The sequence below is a fragment of the Xenopus laevis genome, chromosome 4S (assembly GCF_017654675.1).
Source record: "Xenopus laevis strain J_2021 chromosome 4S, Xenopus_laevis_v10.1, whole genome shotgun sequence".
Lineage (NCBI taxonomy): Eukaryota > Metazoa > Chordata > Amphibia > Anura > Pipidae > Xenopus > Xenopus laevis.
Window position 1 is genome coordinate 44,476,492 of NC_054378.1, and position 17,366 is coordinate 44,493,857.

General features: G+C 38.3%; 1 protein-coding gene across 2 annotated transcripts in view; it reads right to left on the minus strand.

Annotated features, from left to right (window-relative positions):
• Positions 1–2,450: 2,450 nt before the first annotated feature.
• Positions 2,451–17,366, minus strand: part of top1.2.S (DNA topoisomerase I, gene 2 S homeolog) — a 74,237-nt gene continuing 59,321 nt past the window's right edge. For both annotated transcript variants that reach the window (XM_018259748.2, NM_001096068.1), the window contains 6 exon segments: positions 17,043–17,111; positions 15,652–15,766; positions 15,091–15,218; positions 11,679–11,773; positions 8,655–8,804; positions 2,451–2,748 (listed from right to left, as the gene is read on the minus strand). In XM_018259748.2, coding sequence (XP_018115237.1) covers positions 2,646–2,748; positions 8,655–8,804; positions 11,679–11,773; positions 15,091–15,218; positions 15,652–15,766; positions 17,043–17,111 — 660 coding nt within the window. In that variant the 3' untranslated portion in view covers positions 2,451–2,645.

A 17,366-nucleotide genomic window follows, 5' to 3' on the forward strand; every position in this document is an offset into this window, starting at 1 on the left:
AGTCTTCTTAAATAAAGGACATTCGTACAAGATTAATATCTCAGTGAAACTTGTATTAAAGATAGTAGCAACTGCAGAATTAGGCAGTTGCATTAATTATGACAGATAGAATGGACCTTTTCAAGAAAGCAGTGTTTCCAACTAGACACTGAGTGTGGGAATGGGGAATGGAGTTCAGAGCAGGTAACTTGTGCATACCCACACTCTGTCCTTCGGTATTACTAGCACATGAAGAGTCTGAAATTCATTGGTCTGCAGTACTGTTTAAAAGAACACTAACACAAGCACGGAGCCACACTGTTAATGCCTAAAAGTATAATACAAATGGTTGGTTTACCTTGTTTGTCACAACGGGACTCTTGTTTGCTACACATGAAACTGTGGACTGTTTGCATTCCAAGCCTCTTTTTGGACTACAATCCACATTTTGGACTGATTGGACAATGAGTGACAGGGAAATGGGAGGCAGAACATTTTTGGCTTTAAAGGGGTTGTACAATTTTGATGTTTTACCCTGATGAAGGGTGTGTTGCACCCCCCATATTGTTGATGCACAGGTGGCGACAATAAAAGGTGTAAGCCCCCTGACTGAGCATTATTATATGTGCGGCTCCGTGCTCTCTTTACTACTGTGAGGACCGTGCTAGTCATATGGGAGGCCAATGCAGTGAAAAAACTATAGTGGATACTTCTCAATGCCCTATCAGCCTTAAAGGAGAACTAAAAACCCAAACTAATTAAAACCCCTACCCTCCATTAGGGATGTAGCGAACTGTTCTGCTGCGAACTAGTTCGCGCGAACTTTGACCGTTCGCGTCCGCCGAATGTTCGCGAACGTTTGGGAACGTTCGCATTTTGAGTTCGCGTTCGATTCGAATACAAGTCGTTCGACCATTCGACCATTCGAATTCCTTCGACCGCTAAAAATCGAACGATTTCCATTCGTTCGAACGATTGTAAGCATTCGATCGGATGAAAAGCATTCGATCGAATGGCTTCGATCGTTCGATTCAAATGAAAATCCTTCGATCGAATGATTAAAATCCTTCGAATTGAACGATTTTAGCGGGTGTTCAAAGTTCGCGAACTGTCCGCGAATGTTCGCATTTTTTGCTGGTGTTAGCGAACTGCTTTCGCGAACACCAAATCGGCAGTTCGCTACATCCCTACCCTCCATAGTCCCCCCTGCACAGGTGTAAATGCCCCATAGTCTTTAATTACTCTTGATGCAGAGTCAGTGGAGCTCACCCACGCCATCTTCACTGCTTCAGGAACCTTTGGGTAATTTCGGCAATTTCCGTGGCTGTCTGCACGTGCCCAGTTCGGGACAGGAAAATTGCTACAACTGCGCATTCACCGATACGCTGCTTACTTACTGAAACAGTGAAGATGGCGTCCGTGCGCTGCACTGACTCTGCATCGAGGGGTAATTAAAGATTTAGGGGCATTTACAGGCATCAACACCTGTGTGTGTGGGGGGGGCAGGGAGGGGGTTATAGGGACTATGGAGGGTAGGGGGTATGGGTTTACATTAGTTGGGGTTTAGTTCTTCAATGCTCAAAAATATGCAAACTTCCCCATTTTTTCCCACTAAGCTTAAATCAGTTCATAGGCATGATTGGGCATCTATATGCAAAGTAATACTTAAACAGAGCTCCTAGGAATAAGTGCACATAGAAAACTTCATACAGTATCACCAAGGATGTATTTGCCATATAGGCACTCAAGGGCCCTCGGATTCATATATGGTATAAAAAATTAAAAAAAATTTGAAAAAAATAAAAACTTTCCAGTAAAAAAACCCCTACCTTCCCAGCTGCTAAATACTTTTCTATTAGATCCGGCAGCAAAGGTGGGGGTAGTGGAACCTATCATTTATATCTTAGTTGGGATCAAGTACAAGGTACTGTTTTATTACTACAGAAAAAAAGGAAACCATTCTTAAAAAATTAGAATTTATTTTGAGTCGAGGGGGAGATGGCCATTAAGCAATTTGGATGTCTGGATAAGGGGTTTCCAGATAACTGATCCTATACCTAGTGGAGGCTCGTTTATCAGAAAATTTGCACCTGGGCAGTAACTCATAGCAACCAGTTAGTAAATAGGCAATTTTAGCATGCTGCGGTTAGAACAATAAAGGCAAAAACTTGACTGGCTACCATGGGTTACTGCATGATGAATTTACCCTAATCCCTCTGCTTGTCACAGTTGTGTACTGATACCCTATAACATTTCCAACTTATGCTTTCTATATTTCAATTAACTAACTAATAAACTAACTAATGCTATGTGGGTGCTGCATTCTGAGCAAGCTGTCCATCAGTGAAGTGCTGCTGTGCCTTACGTATGCATTTAAAAATACATTTAAAAAGATCTGTATATGCATTAAGCAAAGCATATAATCACCAGTCAATAACTATACAGCTGAAAGATATTTACTGCAAAATGTATGTAATTCATGGGAAAATTTATTTAAAATGACAAAGTGACTTTTTTTTTTATAGAGAAGTGCATTAAAATAAACCTCATGACTTTTGTCAAGAAGCAATGAACTTTCCAATATAAAAACAATATTATTAACATGTATTTGTACCAGACAGCATATCATCAGTGCTTTTAATAACGAACAGCACTTGAAAATGCATTTAAAAAATAAAATCTGTTTCAGTCATGTCAATGGCCCAAGCAAATTTGTCCCGGTATGTCTTGTTGTAGATTTTTTCCAGTCCAACAGTCCATTTCTTGCACCTTTAAAAGATCAAGAAAGAGCAGATTTAGCTTTAGGTTTTATTATTTATATATATATATTTATTATATATTTACAGTATTATTGTTATCAGCCATATATTTGTTTGGTTGGACCCTGCTGTACAAGACTTTGGTTTTGTTGAACCCACATAAAATTGTTGTACAACGATTAGTAACCCCCAACACCTAGAGGCCCATGTATCAGCCTTCTGAATGTAGTAATTAATTAAAACAGCCTAATATAAAAAAGCACCAACGAATAAAAATACAGAACTATTCCGAAAAAAAATTGAATCCTTTGGAAATACAAACTAAAAACGTCTTAAAGCTTGAATGAAAAATGTTACAATAAACAAAGGACAAACCCCCACTAAATTCTACACGACCTCGCCCACTTTTAGATGGCGAAGTTTTGTCTATGTGTTTTTTTTAATAAATTACAAATTCCTTGTGGTTTAGAGTAAATGGTATAACCTGTGATTTTTAGTGCTAAACAATGTGATTTGGGGAAAAAAAAAATACAAATATTAGTAAATCAGCCCCTGGTATAATGCTATGTGGTGGCAATCACTAACCAGTGCACTGGAAGCCAGGACTAGAATGGCAATGACCCTCATTGCTGGGGATAGATATGAAACTCCAACCATTAGTCCTCTATTTGTAGACTAAGTAGAGAACAGTCCACCAATTCGAACCACTAGTATTTCTTTTCTATGAGAATATAACACCACCAAGATCAGCACCTTTATGTGTATAATTTGCATAGCAAGTGTGAGAACTTGTAAACACAGTGGGGCTCATTTAACAACACTGGGCAAATTTGCCCATGGGCAGTAACCCATGGCAACCAATCAGATTGCTGTACTCTTTGTTCTACTTGCAGCTGGCTTCAAAAAGCTAATCACTGATTGGTTGCTATAGGTAACTGCCCATGGGCAGATTTGCCCAGTGTTGATAAATGAGCCCCAGTATTTCACAGCTTGTTTGGTCTTCCTTTCATTTTGAGGTTCATTTGAAGACAACGACTGATCTTTAGACAATAGACAAATACAAGAGGTCCTCTGCACGCAATCCATCATCAATATATTAAAGGAACAGTAACACCAAAAAATGGAAGTGTTTTAAAGTAATAAAAATATCATGTAGTGTTGCCCTGCACTGGTAAAACTGGTCTGTTTGCTTCAGAAACACTACTATAGTTCATATAAACAAGCTGCTGGCGGAAATTGAAAAATGGCTATATGCACAGGTTAACTAATGGATAACAGATAACACCATTAGACAGACATAGCTTATTTGCTATCTGTTGTGTAACCTGAGCCTTTTCTCCTTTGAATGGCTGCCCCCGTTGCTACAAAGCAGCTTATTTATATAAACAATATTAGTGTTTCTTAAGAAAAACTGCAGTTTTACCAGTGCAGGGCAACACTGCATTATATTTTCATTACTTTAAAACACTTTTTTTTTTAATGTTACTGTTCCTTTAAGGACATAATAATGGGTTGAGTGCAGAGGACTCTTGTATTTGTCTATGTGAATTTTGTAGTCACAGCCTCATTGCACCCCGCCTAATGGTTTTAAAAATTAGTGGTGAGCACAACTTTCCCTTGTTTGATCTGAAGACAATTACTAACAGACAAACATTCAATGGCACAGAACTTACTGAATTATTCTGGATAGAGGTGGAACAGAGTTTTCTAACTGGATCATTCAAATATGTAATAATACTTTACCGGCAGATCACATTTTACACTATTATTGCAGGCACTATTACCCATTAAATGGTAAAATGCTTTGGGCATTAAGGAATTCCCTCCTATTGATTTCTACAGTTAAAATAACTTTATTTAGTATTTGTGCCCCCCAATGATGAGCATAAGAAATCTGTCATGTTGGATATCTTTCTAGATAAAATAGCAGTTTCTTATGATGTATTTTACCATCCATATAAATATATCTAGTGGAAAATCGAATTGTCTGCTTGCAGGGGCGATTCTTACCCCAGCAGCCCTGAGGTGGCTATTTCAGGGAGTTCAGGGGGTTGGGAGGTTTCACGAGGACCCACGCAATTGCACACTCTGCACGAGAAGAGCTCAGTTTCTGGTTTGATAACCAGAAATTCGGCTCTTAAAGTTACCCGGAGCAGCTTTTTGCCGTCACTGGTAACAGACAGGGCTCTGCCACATGAGGTGAGTTTTGCAACTTGCCTCATTGGTGCAGCGCCCCTGCCAGTTTGGGATCAGGAAGGAATTTCCCCTCCATGATACTTATTTGCCAGATGGCCTGCAGTGTTTCCCAGACTGTGGGGCTGTCCCATAAGCAAGGTCTGGAGCTGTTACTGGGGAGCCCAAACAAAAGACCAGCTAGGGTTAGCTAGAGTGCCATTTGCTTTCCTATATACTCCTTGAATTGACTAATTTAGGGTGAAATTTAGGGGCCTATTTACGAACATTCAATTTTTTTTTCAATTAAGCATGTTATTTATCGAAATTTGATTTTTAAATTAAAAAAAAGTCAGACCAAACTAGAATCCACGCTTTCCCCTTATTTATCAATAAAAAAAAAAACAAGAAAAAAAAAAAAATCTGATCAGGAAAAACCTAGCCTTTTTCGGATTGTCATGCAAAAATGTTTTCGCAGAAAAAACAAAACAAAACAGCGTCAACCCCCCAAAACACTGTGGGGCTCATTTATCAACACTGGGCAAATTTGCCCATGGGCAATTACCTATAGTAACCAATCAGTGATTAGCTTTTTAAAGCCAGCTGCAAGTAGAACAATGAAAGCAGCAATCTGATTGGTTGCCCAGTGTTGATAAATGAGCCTCAGTGAGGATTAACATCTTGATATGGTTAAGTGGACATCTGCCATTGACTTTTACATAAATTGAGCAGGTTTTAAATCGCATATTTTCAGATTCGATAAAATTAATTCTTAGTGAATGCAAACCTGAAAACCTCTGAAAGCCCAAATTGATTAAAAATGGTCCAATAGGATCAGCACAGCTCCCACTGACTTCTATAGGACCTTGACAACTTTTTTGCAGGTTTTTAGGGGTACAGGTTATCCAGAATGCTCAGGACCTGGTGTTTTTCGGATAAGAGATCTTTCTATAATTTGGATTTCCATACATTAAGCTTCTTAAAATTAATCTAAACATTAAATAAACCAAATTGGATTGTATTGCTATAATAAGGAATAATTATATCTTAGTTAGGATCAAGTACAAGTAACATATTACAGAGAAAAATAAATTCTATTTTATAAATCTAAATTATTTCATTACAATGGAGTCTATGGGAAATCGCCTTCCTGTAATTTGGAGCTTTCTGGATAACTGGTTTCCGTTATGTTATTTTTTTGGATTTTTTTTTTTTATTGCTTCTTAAATTTGGATCTTTTAATAAATTCCATGGCATTCCTGGTTTTAGAGAAAGTTTATTCATGGTTTCAAAACCCCTTTAAACCACTAAAATGAGACTGTTGATAAACCTCCCCGTGTGAACAAGTTTTTATACATCTATGACCATGTGATGAGCTAAACTGGAGATCTGGCAAGGCCAAAAAAAAAACCCCTCTGGTCTACTAGATCAATTGGTTGAGGTGTTTGAAAAGTTAATTATGAAAGATTTGTGTATTTATTTTAATGTAGTTTGCCATGTTCCCAATTTGCTGTGCTATGTAAAATATTCAGGTTGTGGTCTAGTTTGACTAATATGCAGTGGCTATAAATCTATATATAATATTAATTATAGGCTGTGTGTTTGATTAGACACGTGCATTTTTATTAAAGTTCTCCAATACACAGGCTTTCAATGAACAGAAAAAGTGGGAAAAATGGGCAGACAAAAGAGAAACCGGTGTTAGTTGACCTAGTGTACTACAAATACAGTGAATTCATTTAGTAGAGACAGAAGCCCTAGTTACAAATCATACTGGTTCCCTCCTGTCAATGTGCTCACTTTGAGGAACAATTAACTTTTCTGTTAGCAGAAGGTCAAACTAAAAAGTACACTTGTGTCTGCTGTGAAAAATCATCAAATAGCTTTTATAAACCATAAGAACGTTTAAAAAAAAAAAGCAATGTTTAATAGACTTCAGATTTAGTATTGCTGATAGCAACTGTCAGTACAGACTGACACTCACTTGTCTTCATTTCTGCTTCTTCATTTCTACTTGCCAGTTTGTTTTGTCCTTTACAGAAAATGCTTTCCTACCCGAGTGGAATATGCTTGGGCAGAGTTAAAACTTTTATTTGTGGAATTTTATAGGTTAGATTTAAAAAAGCAATACAAAAACTCTATCCCTCCTATTATAGTTTTATACTATATACTATCATGCTTTGTTTGTATAGAGGAGGTTAAATGGAATGATACCAGTAACACAAGCAATGAAGGTGCGTGGCAGTCAGACTGGAAAGCAAGGGATGTAAAAGAGTGGGAGTGTAGGAAAGTTAGAGTTCTTAGAGAGTAGCAACAAAATCAGCTTGCAGGACATTTAATAGTTGTCTCAGCAAGCACGGATGAATTAGAGAGTTGGGGCTCATTTACTAGTTGCCAATTGCAGAAGTTCTGTTGCCAATAACAAAGCAGCATTTATCCTTGAACATGATTCTACGAAAAAGCAAAGATCTGATTAATTGCTGTGGGTAGTTGTCTGTGCAGGAGATGTTCATAAACCAGCCTCTGAGCTTCTAGTTATTGCTTACATTAGTGATTGTGTTACCACAAGGTGATTTAAATGAACAAGCTGAACTGGAGGAGGGACAGGCCCAAACAATTAGTGGAGGTGTATGAGAAGTGCATAAGCACTTGAACACTTGTAGGTAGTGATGGGCGAATTTGCGCCGTTTCTCTACGCCGAAAAATTATCGAATTTCACGTGAAATGGCGAAAAATGTGCAAAATTTACGCAGGCGAATTTTCGCTGCCATTTTGCCCATCACTACTTGTAGGGCATCTCTTGAGATTGGCCTCTGGTTACTGACAATGAATGTGAAAGCAGCTTGATGTGTATGGAATGAAGCTCTGGAGATTATTTTAGAATAGGGGCTATGCTTAAAACAGGGGACTTGTTCCAAGTTACATATTGCTGGGAAACGGGACTTATGGAAGAATGGAGCACATTCAAATGATGCATCCAGGGTACCCAACACACATTTCAGTGATAAAAACACTGGCCCATGCTTTAATAAATGTAATCGAGTGTTTGCTAATGGCTTTTCTAGGGTTTACAAAATACATTTTACATATTAGTATTACTCATTAAATGGACACCGTATACACACTGGCAGGGCCAAATATCCTACTGGCTTTTGGCCTTTTACCAAAACAGCTACACCAGAACAAGTGGTAGATCCTTGATCAGTGTTTAGTGATGGGCGAATTTCTCCCGTTTCGCAGAAAAAGGAGAGACTTTCCAGTGAAACAGCGAAAAATTTACGAAACTCGAAAATTGACGCCCACGTCAATTTATACACCGGCGTTAAAGTCAATGGGCGTCCGAATAGTGTTGACACATGGCAGTTTTGATGCAAGCAACTTTTCCAACGCACATCCACATTTTTTGATGCTGGCAAATTTTTGAGGGAATTTCGAGAATTTATTCGCCAGTGGAGAAACGCCGCAAATTTGCGCTTGGCGAATTTATTCACTCATTATTGATAGTGTTGCTGTGCCAGACTGGTTTTACAGGAACCATCTCAGAGTGAGGATCTGTGTCTCTAAAGTTGCCCGTGATATTAAACTGAACCCATGTTTGGGGTGAGTCATGTACCAACACTCTGATGCCCAAAAGAGCTTAGCACTTAGTTGCATGCTACATTGGTTATGATGAATAGATTTGAAGCAGCTTTGAGGATAAATGTTCAAAGTGATTGTTCAGTATAAAAATAAAATGTCACTGACCAGGCCACAGAGATCCTGGGATCCAGATAGTTTAGTTTGGAGGTGCTCAAGGCAATCTGTTTATTCTCTTCTCGGTCAGTTGCCTGCACCTCCATTCTCATGAGTTGTTCCTCTGTTCTCTGCACTGCCCTTTTCTTGCTTTCTACAACCCTGCATGGAAACAATAGGTCTTTCATTTCATAGCTTATTAAGATCATAATGATAATATAGAGTAGAAGCAATATGCCTTATTTGCTCAGTATTAGCATATTTTACATTTCTCATCTTAAAACTTACAACATTGCTTTCCCATACACAGTATAGCACTAGCATGAATGTAAATTATTTGTGGCATGTAGAGAATTGTTAAATGGCTGCACCTCCTATTTCTGTTATATATATTCACCTTTACTGTATACTGTATGGGCAGGGGTCTCCTGCACCCATTAACACTTGCCTCTGTACTACAGGTATTTGGATCCGTTATCTGGAAACAGGTTATCCAGAAAGTTTCGAATTACAGGAAGGCCACCTCCCAAATAATTTAAATTTTAAAAATGATTTAAATTTCGCTGTGATTAAAAAAACCACCACCTTGTACTTGATCCCAACAAAGATACAATTAATCCTTACTGGAGGCGAAACAATCATATTAGGTTTATTTAATGTTTGAATGATTTTGAGCAGATTTAATGTATGGGGATCCAAATTACAGAAAGATCCCTTAAATGAAAACCCCAGGTCTGAGCATTCTAGATAACAGGCCCCATACCTGTATTTATCTTTTTTAAGATGCATGCAGCCGTACGGTATATACACACAAAGGATAACATGGTTTATTTGTACAAAAGTGTTAGAAGACAATTAGCAAGTTATCTATTAAAATGTTAATATAAGTTAGTAAACTTATACAGTCATATGAAAAAGTTTGGGAACCCCTCTTAATTCTTTGGAGTTTAGTTTATCATTGGCTGAGCTTTCAAAGTAGCAACTTCCTTTTAATATATAACATGCCTTATGGAAACAGTAGTATTTCAACAGTGACAGTTTATTGGATTAACAGAAAATATGCAATATGCATCATGACAAAATTAGACGGGTGCATAACAGAAATATTACATCAATACTTAGTTGAGCCTCATTTTGCAAATGTAACAGCCTCTAGACGCCTCCTATAGCCTTTGATGAGTGTCTGGATTCTGGATGGAGGTATTTTTGACCATTCGTCCATACAAAATCTCTCCAGATCAGTTAAATTTAATGGCTGCAGAGCATGGACAGCCTGCTTCAAATCATCCCATAGATTTTCCATGATATTTATGTCGGGGGACATTTCAGAATATTGGACTTCTCTCTCTGCAAAAATGCCTTTGTAGATTTCGAAGTGTGTTTAGGTCATTGTCCTGTTGGAATATCCAACCCCTGTGTAACTTCAACTTTGCGACTGATGCTTGAACATTATCCTGAAGAATTTGTTGATATTGGGTTGAATTCATCCGACCCTCGATTTAACAAGGGCTCCAGTCCCTGAACTAGCCACACAGCCCCACAGGATGATGGAACCTCCACCAAATTTGCCATCAGTCCAATTTTTGTCTCATCAGTCCAAAGCACTTTGTTCCAAAGTGATTGTGGCTTGTCTAAATTAGCTTTTGCAAACAACAAGCAACTGTTTGTGGCATGAGTGCAGAAAGGACACCCGTTGTGTGCTGCTTCCTCCTCAGCCGTTCACAAATGATTTGCCTTAGGGTGCGTGCGGCATGTACTTCCTGTTTTTCTATGCGCATTGACGCTGGAGTGATTAAAAAATAGTATTAAAGGGGCTTTTACGCTGTAATCTTTGCCCTGGCGGCATCCGATTAGCCAAGGGCTCATCCCGAGGTGAAAGGCGGCTGTTAAAGGCGGAAGCAAGAGTCGACGACAGGGAGCCTAGCATTGGTTCTAGATTCTCTCTCATCATCCTGCCATACAGATGTACTTTGTGCAAATTGCGCTGAATTGTAGAACGATGTACAGATACACCATCTGCAGCAAGATGTTCTTGCAGGTCTTTAGGGGTGATCTTTGGGTTGTCTAACCACTCACAATCGTCCACATATGCCACTCCTGTATTTTTCTTGGCCTGCCAGACCTGGATTTTACAGCAACTGTGCCTGTGGCCTTCCATTTCCTGATTACATTCCTTACAGTTAAAAAGTGACGGTTTAAACCTCAGATTAGTTTTCAGATCTTTTGACAGTTGCTTTGAGGATCCCATGCTGTCACTCTTGAGGAGAGTCAAACAGAAGCATAACTTACAATTGGCCACCTTACTGTAAATACTTTACCTTTTTCTCATGATTGGACATAACTGCTTATGAAGTTCAAGGCTTAATGAGCTAATCCAACCAATTTGGTGTTGCCAGTAATCAGCATTGAGCAGTTATATGCTAGTTACATGCTAATTACATACAATTAGCAAAATTACAAGGGTACCCATATTTTTGCAGTCAGTTTTTAACATTTGATTTAATTTCATACAACTGAATACTGCTTCAATAAAAATCTTTGTTCAGCAAACACCCCAGATGTTCCTGGGAAATGAAAAACGTACCACTTATCTTTTTTGTTGAAAGTGGAGTAAATTATTATGCAGGCTGAGATGGGTTCCCAAACGTTTTCATATGACTGTATACCCTTATCAAGAATAAAAAAGGGGTTGGACAGGGGTGAACTGTTGTACAAATAATTGTCAGGGACACATAAAACTGTAAACCAATATTATGATGGATAACTAGGAAACTACATTTCCTAAAGTTTCTTTACTTGAAGTGCTGAAGGCTGTTGGTCAATCATATAGAGAACAAAAATGTACATAAATTGTCCTGTAGACCCGACATATGCAACCTAGTGCTCTTCAGCTGCTTTTAACCCACTGCTCCGTAGCCAGTCAACAGGAGGGGAGGTATTGGGAGCTTTAATTCAACAGCTGGGAAGTAGCAGGTTGCTGACCCATGCTTTAGCTAGAGGCCACTATTGTGACAAGTTACAAAAAAAAAAACTCACTTATTGAGCTTCTCACTGTCTTTTTCTTTGGCTTCTTTTTTGGCTTCTTTCAGCTCTTTCTTTGCCAGTAAAATCTGCTCTTTCTTCGCATCAATCTGAAAGGAGAAATCTTGACACTTAAATACCCCTTCACAAGCCATTCGGAGGAGGTTCGCAATGGTTTATGTGCTGCAATATCAATAACCGAGACTGTAACGTAATATCTTATTTTGTTGGCTAGTAGTTATGAACCTCAAATGTGCACTGTACAAATAAGAGATTGTGCTTTCACCCAGCACTATGCTTGCCCTGTACCTGAAACCAGGAGTACCAAGAAATAAATCTTATAAAATGTCTCCAAGGTAATGGAGATACTTAAAACAAGCAGAGCCTTTCCGCCAGCATTTATTTGAAGGCTTTATTCAGTTTTGCCATTGTTAACAAATGCACACAATTTCTTTTGTAAGGTCACAGATGAATCTTTCATTGGTTTTGTTGTTTGTACTAATTAATAGGAGGATATAGAATGCAATTTACTTAATGTATTGTGTTGTGAAGGGGTGGCTGCAGCTAAACAGCTCAAGATGTTCTTTTATTGTATTTTAGTATAGATTATATAAAGAAATATACAGTATAATAGGGAAGAATGATATTTTTTAATTAAGCTTTCAACAAAAAGCAAACTGAATAATGCTGCCGATACTCAAGAGCAACAGAAACGACGAAAACATGCCATGTTATCAAGTGCCTGCAGTTTAAAGTTTAAAAAAAAAAAAGGTTATATGATTAGAGAGGGTTGCGCATTGAAAAAATGGAATTCAATGAGATCCATTAATGATGAGGAATGTGGCAAGTAAAGCTGGCCATAGATGTACAGATTTTACCCTTGATTTGGATGAACGATTGGAACGATATCCCAAACTTCCGACCTGCCACTAACCATTCAGATTAAATAAAGTAGTAAAATAAATCCGATGATGTTCTGGCCATGACAGCAATTGTACAAAAGTTATGTCCGACAAATTCTAATGACAGTCACCACTGTTGTTGTCAGATACTGTAGGCAATCCATGCAGAGAAATTATCGTTAGCCGACAGAAATCATTTAACCGGTCTGATCAACGACCGATTGTTATGGTATGAAAAATGACAGGACAATCCACACACTGTCCGAAAATTGTATAAAACTGATTTGTACAACTATATCTTTGCGTCTATGGCCAGCTTTACTTGTTCAATAGCAGTTATAGGGCATTCATTGAAAATAGTGATTTTCAGTAGGATGTTTGTGGGGGTCAAAAATTGATTACATTGTTGGTATTTTTTTTAATGAGATCAGTAGCTTTCATAGGATTGACTTACTGGGAAAGAAATGAGCAATGGGAAAGGTACTTTAAGTCCGATTGTATCAATGAAATTGAGAAGACCCATTTATGGCTGGAAGAAAACAACTAATTATGAAAAGCAGCCACAGAGAGATACTGACACCAGAAATTAAACTTTTTTACATCTATCATAATATTGCCTTTGAAAGCTACTTATAACTTTGTTATAAAGTATTTGCACAATGCTTTTACATTACATGTCTGGTGCCCCATGTTCCTGTATGAGGGGGCTGCCATATTTGTGCAGCAGGAGTCCCTTAGCATTAGAAACTTTAACTGACAGGCTGAGATGGGACAATCAGGTTGGCAAAACAGTCAGGTTTAGGAACTCCAATTAACAATTGCTTACAAAAACAAACCTCTTGGCAAAAATTATCAAGACCTATAGATAATGTACATTCATATTTTAAAAAGTAGTTTTTTAGTGTCAGTATCACTTTAACGAGTGAGAGCATAGATATATCAAAGAGCAGAAAGTCTACTGAACCACAGCAATAAATAAGCAGACTACCGCATGCATATGAACAATGGTTGTGTTGCAATGCAACTGCAGGTTTGTTAATCATTAAACATTCAGCTCCTGAAAGGGTTATGAATATGCCAATAACGGACATTCTGCTGGGGCTATATTGAAATGTCTTTATGTGATCATGGTTTTGGTAAGAATGTCAGTAACAATGTAAAGGTTCTTAGATCTATATCGGATTTTAATTGTCACTATGGTAAGAAGGATCAGCACTGACTGATTTACTGCACCATGTGCTCAGTGTTTTGCAAGAATTAAGACAGCATTTTCCAATGACAGTATTATGTTAGTTACAGGAATTATTGTGAATGGACAACACTCATGTAAAGAGGTGAAAAATAATTTATATTTGTGATGTAAATTGTTAAGCCATAATGTAGTGCAGCTAGCAGGTGGTGCCAAGTCCATCTGAAAGCCTATATAAGACAGTACCTTGCTGGGACACTTTTGGCCTGAAAATATCTAGAAGCAGCATCAGACCAAAGCCCCCAGGTCTATGGGGGGTTAGTACCTTTAGGGCTAGCTAGTGGATAGTAGTGGCAAGTGAGTTCACTCCAGGAGTGAAAGTTATAGAGGGCTATTGAGCACGGACAGCCTGTTGTCCTGACAAGGAGTAATAGGGTGGGGGTGTTCAGGTATAGGTTATCAGAGAGCCTACAGGAAAATCTTGGGCATTGTATGTGAGGTCAACACAGAGAATCAGGGTTCCTTAGCAAAAGGAGGCCAGCTAAGGACACTCATGCCTGTGTGTTCTACATGGCAAATGCCCTGGAGGCTTCAGAAGGGAGACGGTGTGTGTAACAAGCATGGTGTGATTCAGATCTTTCTATGTCAGCAACCAGAGCCCCAGTCTGAACTGAAAGCAATTTCCCTGCAAGAAGTTGTACAATAAAAGTAAAAAAGAGGTAATCACATTTATTTTGAAGATATATATTTCTGGTAGCAAAGGCCAAGCATATGAACATGTTAGTGCCAAATGCCCACTAGCCACAAGTGGCCCTGTTACACATAGGCATTGCAAACACAATGTAAAAAGTCCTGAAAGCTTGCAATATTTTCCTATTCAATTAGCCATTAAAGGAACAGTAACGTCATAAAAAGTAATGAAAATATAATGTCCTCTTGTGCTACATTGGTAAAACATGTGCGTTTGCTTTAGAAACTCTATTTTAGTTTATATAAACAAACTGCTTTGTAGCCATGGGGGCAGCCATTCAACGCCGAAAAAGAAAAAGGCATAGTATACACAGCAGATGAGTTCTGAAGAATCCCATTGTATAGTACACAGCTTATCTGTTATATACTGTGTATCCTATGTACATTATATTTTAAATTTACTTTCAAATTGCTTTCAAAATGCTTTCAGTTTTTGGTGTTACTGTTCTGTTAAATGTAGCACTTCAATTCCATTTTGTAGTAGGACTATGAAGATTTCCATTTTGTAGGTTTCTTTGTTGGCAGATATACTGTACCACTGACACAGATCAAGAGCCCCAACAAGACTTGTAATTTTATCTTTTACCTTAGATTTAAGATTTGCCATAGATTGATCAAAGGTTTTCGGTGGTGCCCGCTGATGGTTGCACAGAATTGCAACCGCTCTGTTGGCTCTATTATATGAGAGGATCTTTGCAGGGATGCTTTCTTCAGCTGAGGAAAAATATATTTCCAAAATTACATTTTCATTGTAAACAGCGACATTTTAAATATTCTAACAATCTGAAAATGAAATCTTATTTGTAATCAGGCATTGGGCTGTGCCAGACAGACAGAAGCCTGGTCACTGAAGTACAACCCACACATCATCTAGGTTCAACAAGAGATACCCCACTTCCAAACCTCTAGCACAGTGATCCCCAACTAGTAGCTCGTGAGCAACATGTTACTCTCCAACCCCTTGGATGTTGCTCCCAGTGGCTTCAAAACAGGTGCTTATTTTTGAATTCCTGGTTTCGAGGCAAGTTTAAGTTATTTCTGAATATTGGAAAAAGGTCAGGGACTCCTGCTCCAGCATAACATTTGTGTAATTTGCTACATGGGGATACACGTGGCACAGACAAATAGAAAAAGCATGGTGTCTTACGGTCTGTGAGCTCCTGGAGCTGCTGCTGCAGTGTGATCGATGCGTTGTATGTCCTGAAAACCTTTGCAGTCAGTCCTTCCATCAATGACTGTAGGTGCTTGTTAAGCAAAGGGGTCTATGGCAGAAGTAACAATTCACGAGAACAATGAGCTCCTACACACTGACTTGGTACCAATAATACTGCACCCATTCTAGTAGAGAAGATGAAAGCACAGATCTCCACAATGTTGTTAAAGGACATTTTTGTGACTTTCAAGATCTTCTCTTACAGTGACAATAGTAGATGTGTAACAGGTTTGTATTTAACAAAAGCAAATAAAGCTGCACCTGAACAGAGAGAGTATGAGGGACAACACACAGCATGGCTGCCTTTCTATTGTGCTGATTATTTGTGCAAAGTGCACTCTCCTCTTAATTTCCTTTGAAGATGCACAATGCCTTGGCCAATACAATGCAACGGCAGATTACATATTCCAACTTTTCCATAGCAAATAACATCCATGTATTATGGATCATCGGGGCACCATACACACACACACAAAGATAATTGTTCAAAACTTTATTTTGTATGTTTTTTTTCTTTGGGGGTATGGCTGCTTAAAAGTGGTTGCAAGTAATATCCCACATTGGCAACAGCCTTGAGGTTTTTGTTTTTTTGACCATTTAAGCATTATATCTTACTTATATAATTATGTTAGGAAAAGTTATATACTGATGCTATTAAATGCTACATTTACCAGTTTATGGTTTTGTCTGAACTCCAGATTAGCATGTAATAATACACATCACACAGTCGCTGTTAGCATGCCACTAATCTACCTTGCCAGGCTTTATTTTGTTGGGCAGAACAGTGCTACAGGTATTGTATAAGAGATACTTAACATAAAGAGAACACATTTCCGCAAAAACAATTCACTTGAATGGCCTCAAGTGTGCCCTTTTTCTTCTGCCAATAATTAATTTGAGGCATACCAAGCAAATGGCTAAATTAATTGGCAGAACAAAGCAAATTAGGAGAGGTTTGGCTGGAAGCCAAACATACTTCTATCTTTTGAATGAAAAATGTCTTTTTGCATCCCAAAGAGCCATCTATTATGGTTGAACTTTTTTTTATGACATAATGGGAAAATAAGCAAGCTTTTGCCTGTCAATGCAGAACTTACAGTTCTGCAAATGTCCATGAAGCAGGCATGCTACCAGAGATGTCTAGCTTCTCCTATAACTAGCTGTAAGCTCTGTTATTAGATCAGACAACAGGTGCTGAGTGACTCCTCTCTCCATGGGACCTTTATAACAGCTGCTAACAGGCTATTTAGCCAAAAACTGCCAGGTTCAATATATCTTTACTAATCGAGACCTCAGAGAAGGGTCTGTAAGGGGCTTATACTCACATTCAGCCTGTCAAATAGATCATCTCCCTCCTCTTTGTTCTCCATAAACAGCTGGAGGTTTTTAAAGACCTGAACAAAATAAAGCAGATACACACGTGAGCTTTTAACATTTAAGTTTTTATTTTGGAAGTGGGGGGAGTACTGTTAAGTTCTATCCTATAATTCTATTTGACCAATCACTTGATGCTATGATGTGATGTTCAGAGAAATTTTACATATGTGCATCATAAAATTTCATCACAACCAACATGCCTTATATGTCCTTAGTGTTCTCTGGGACTAGGTTACTATAATCATCTTAGACTCCTCCCTACCTCTCATCTT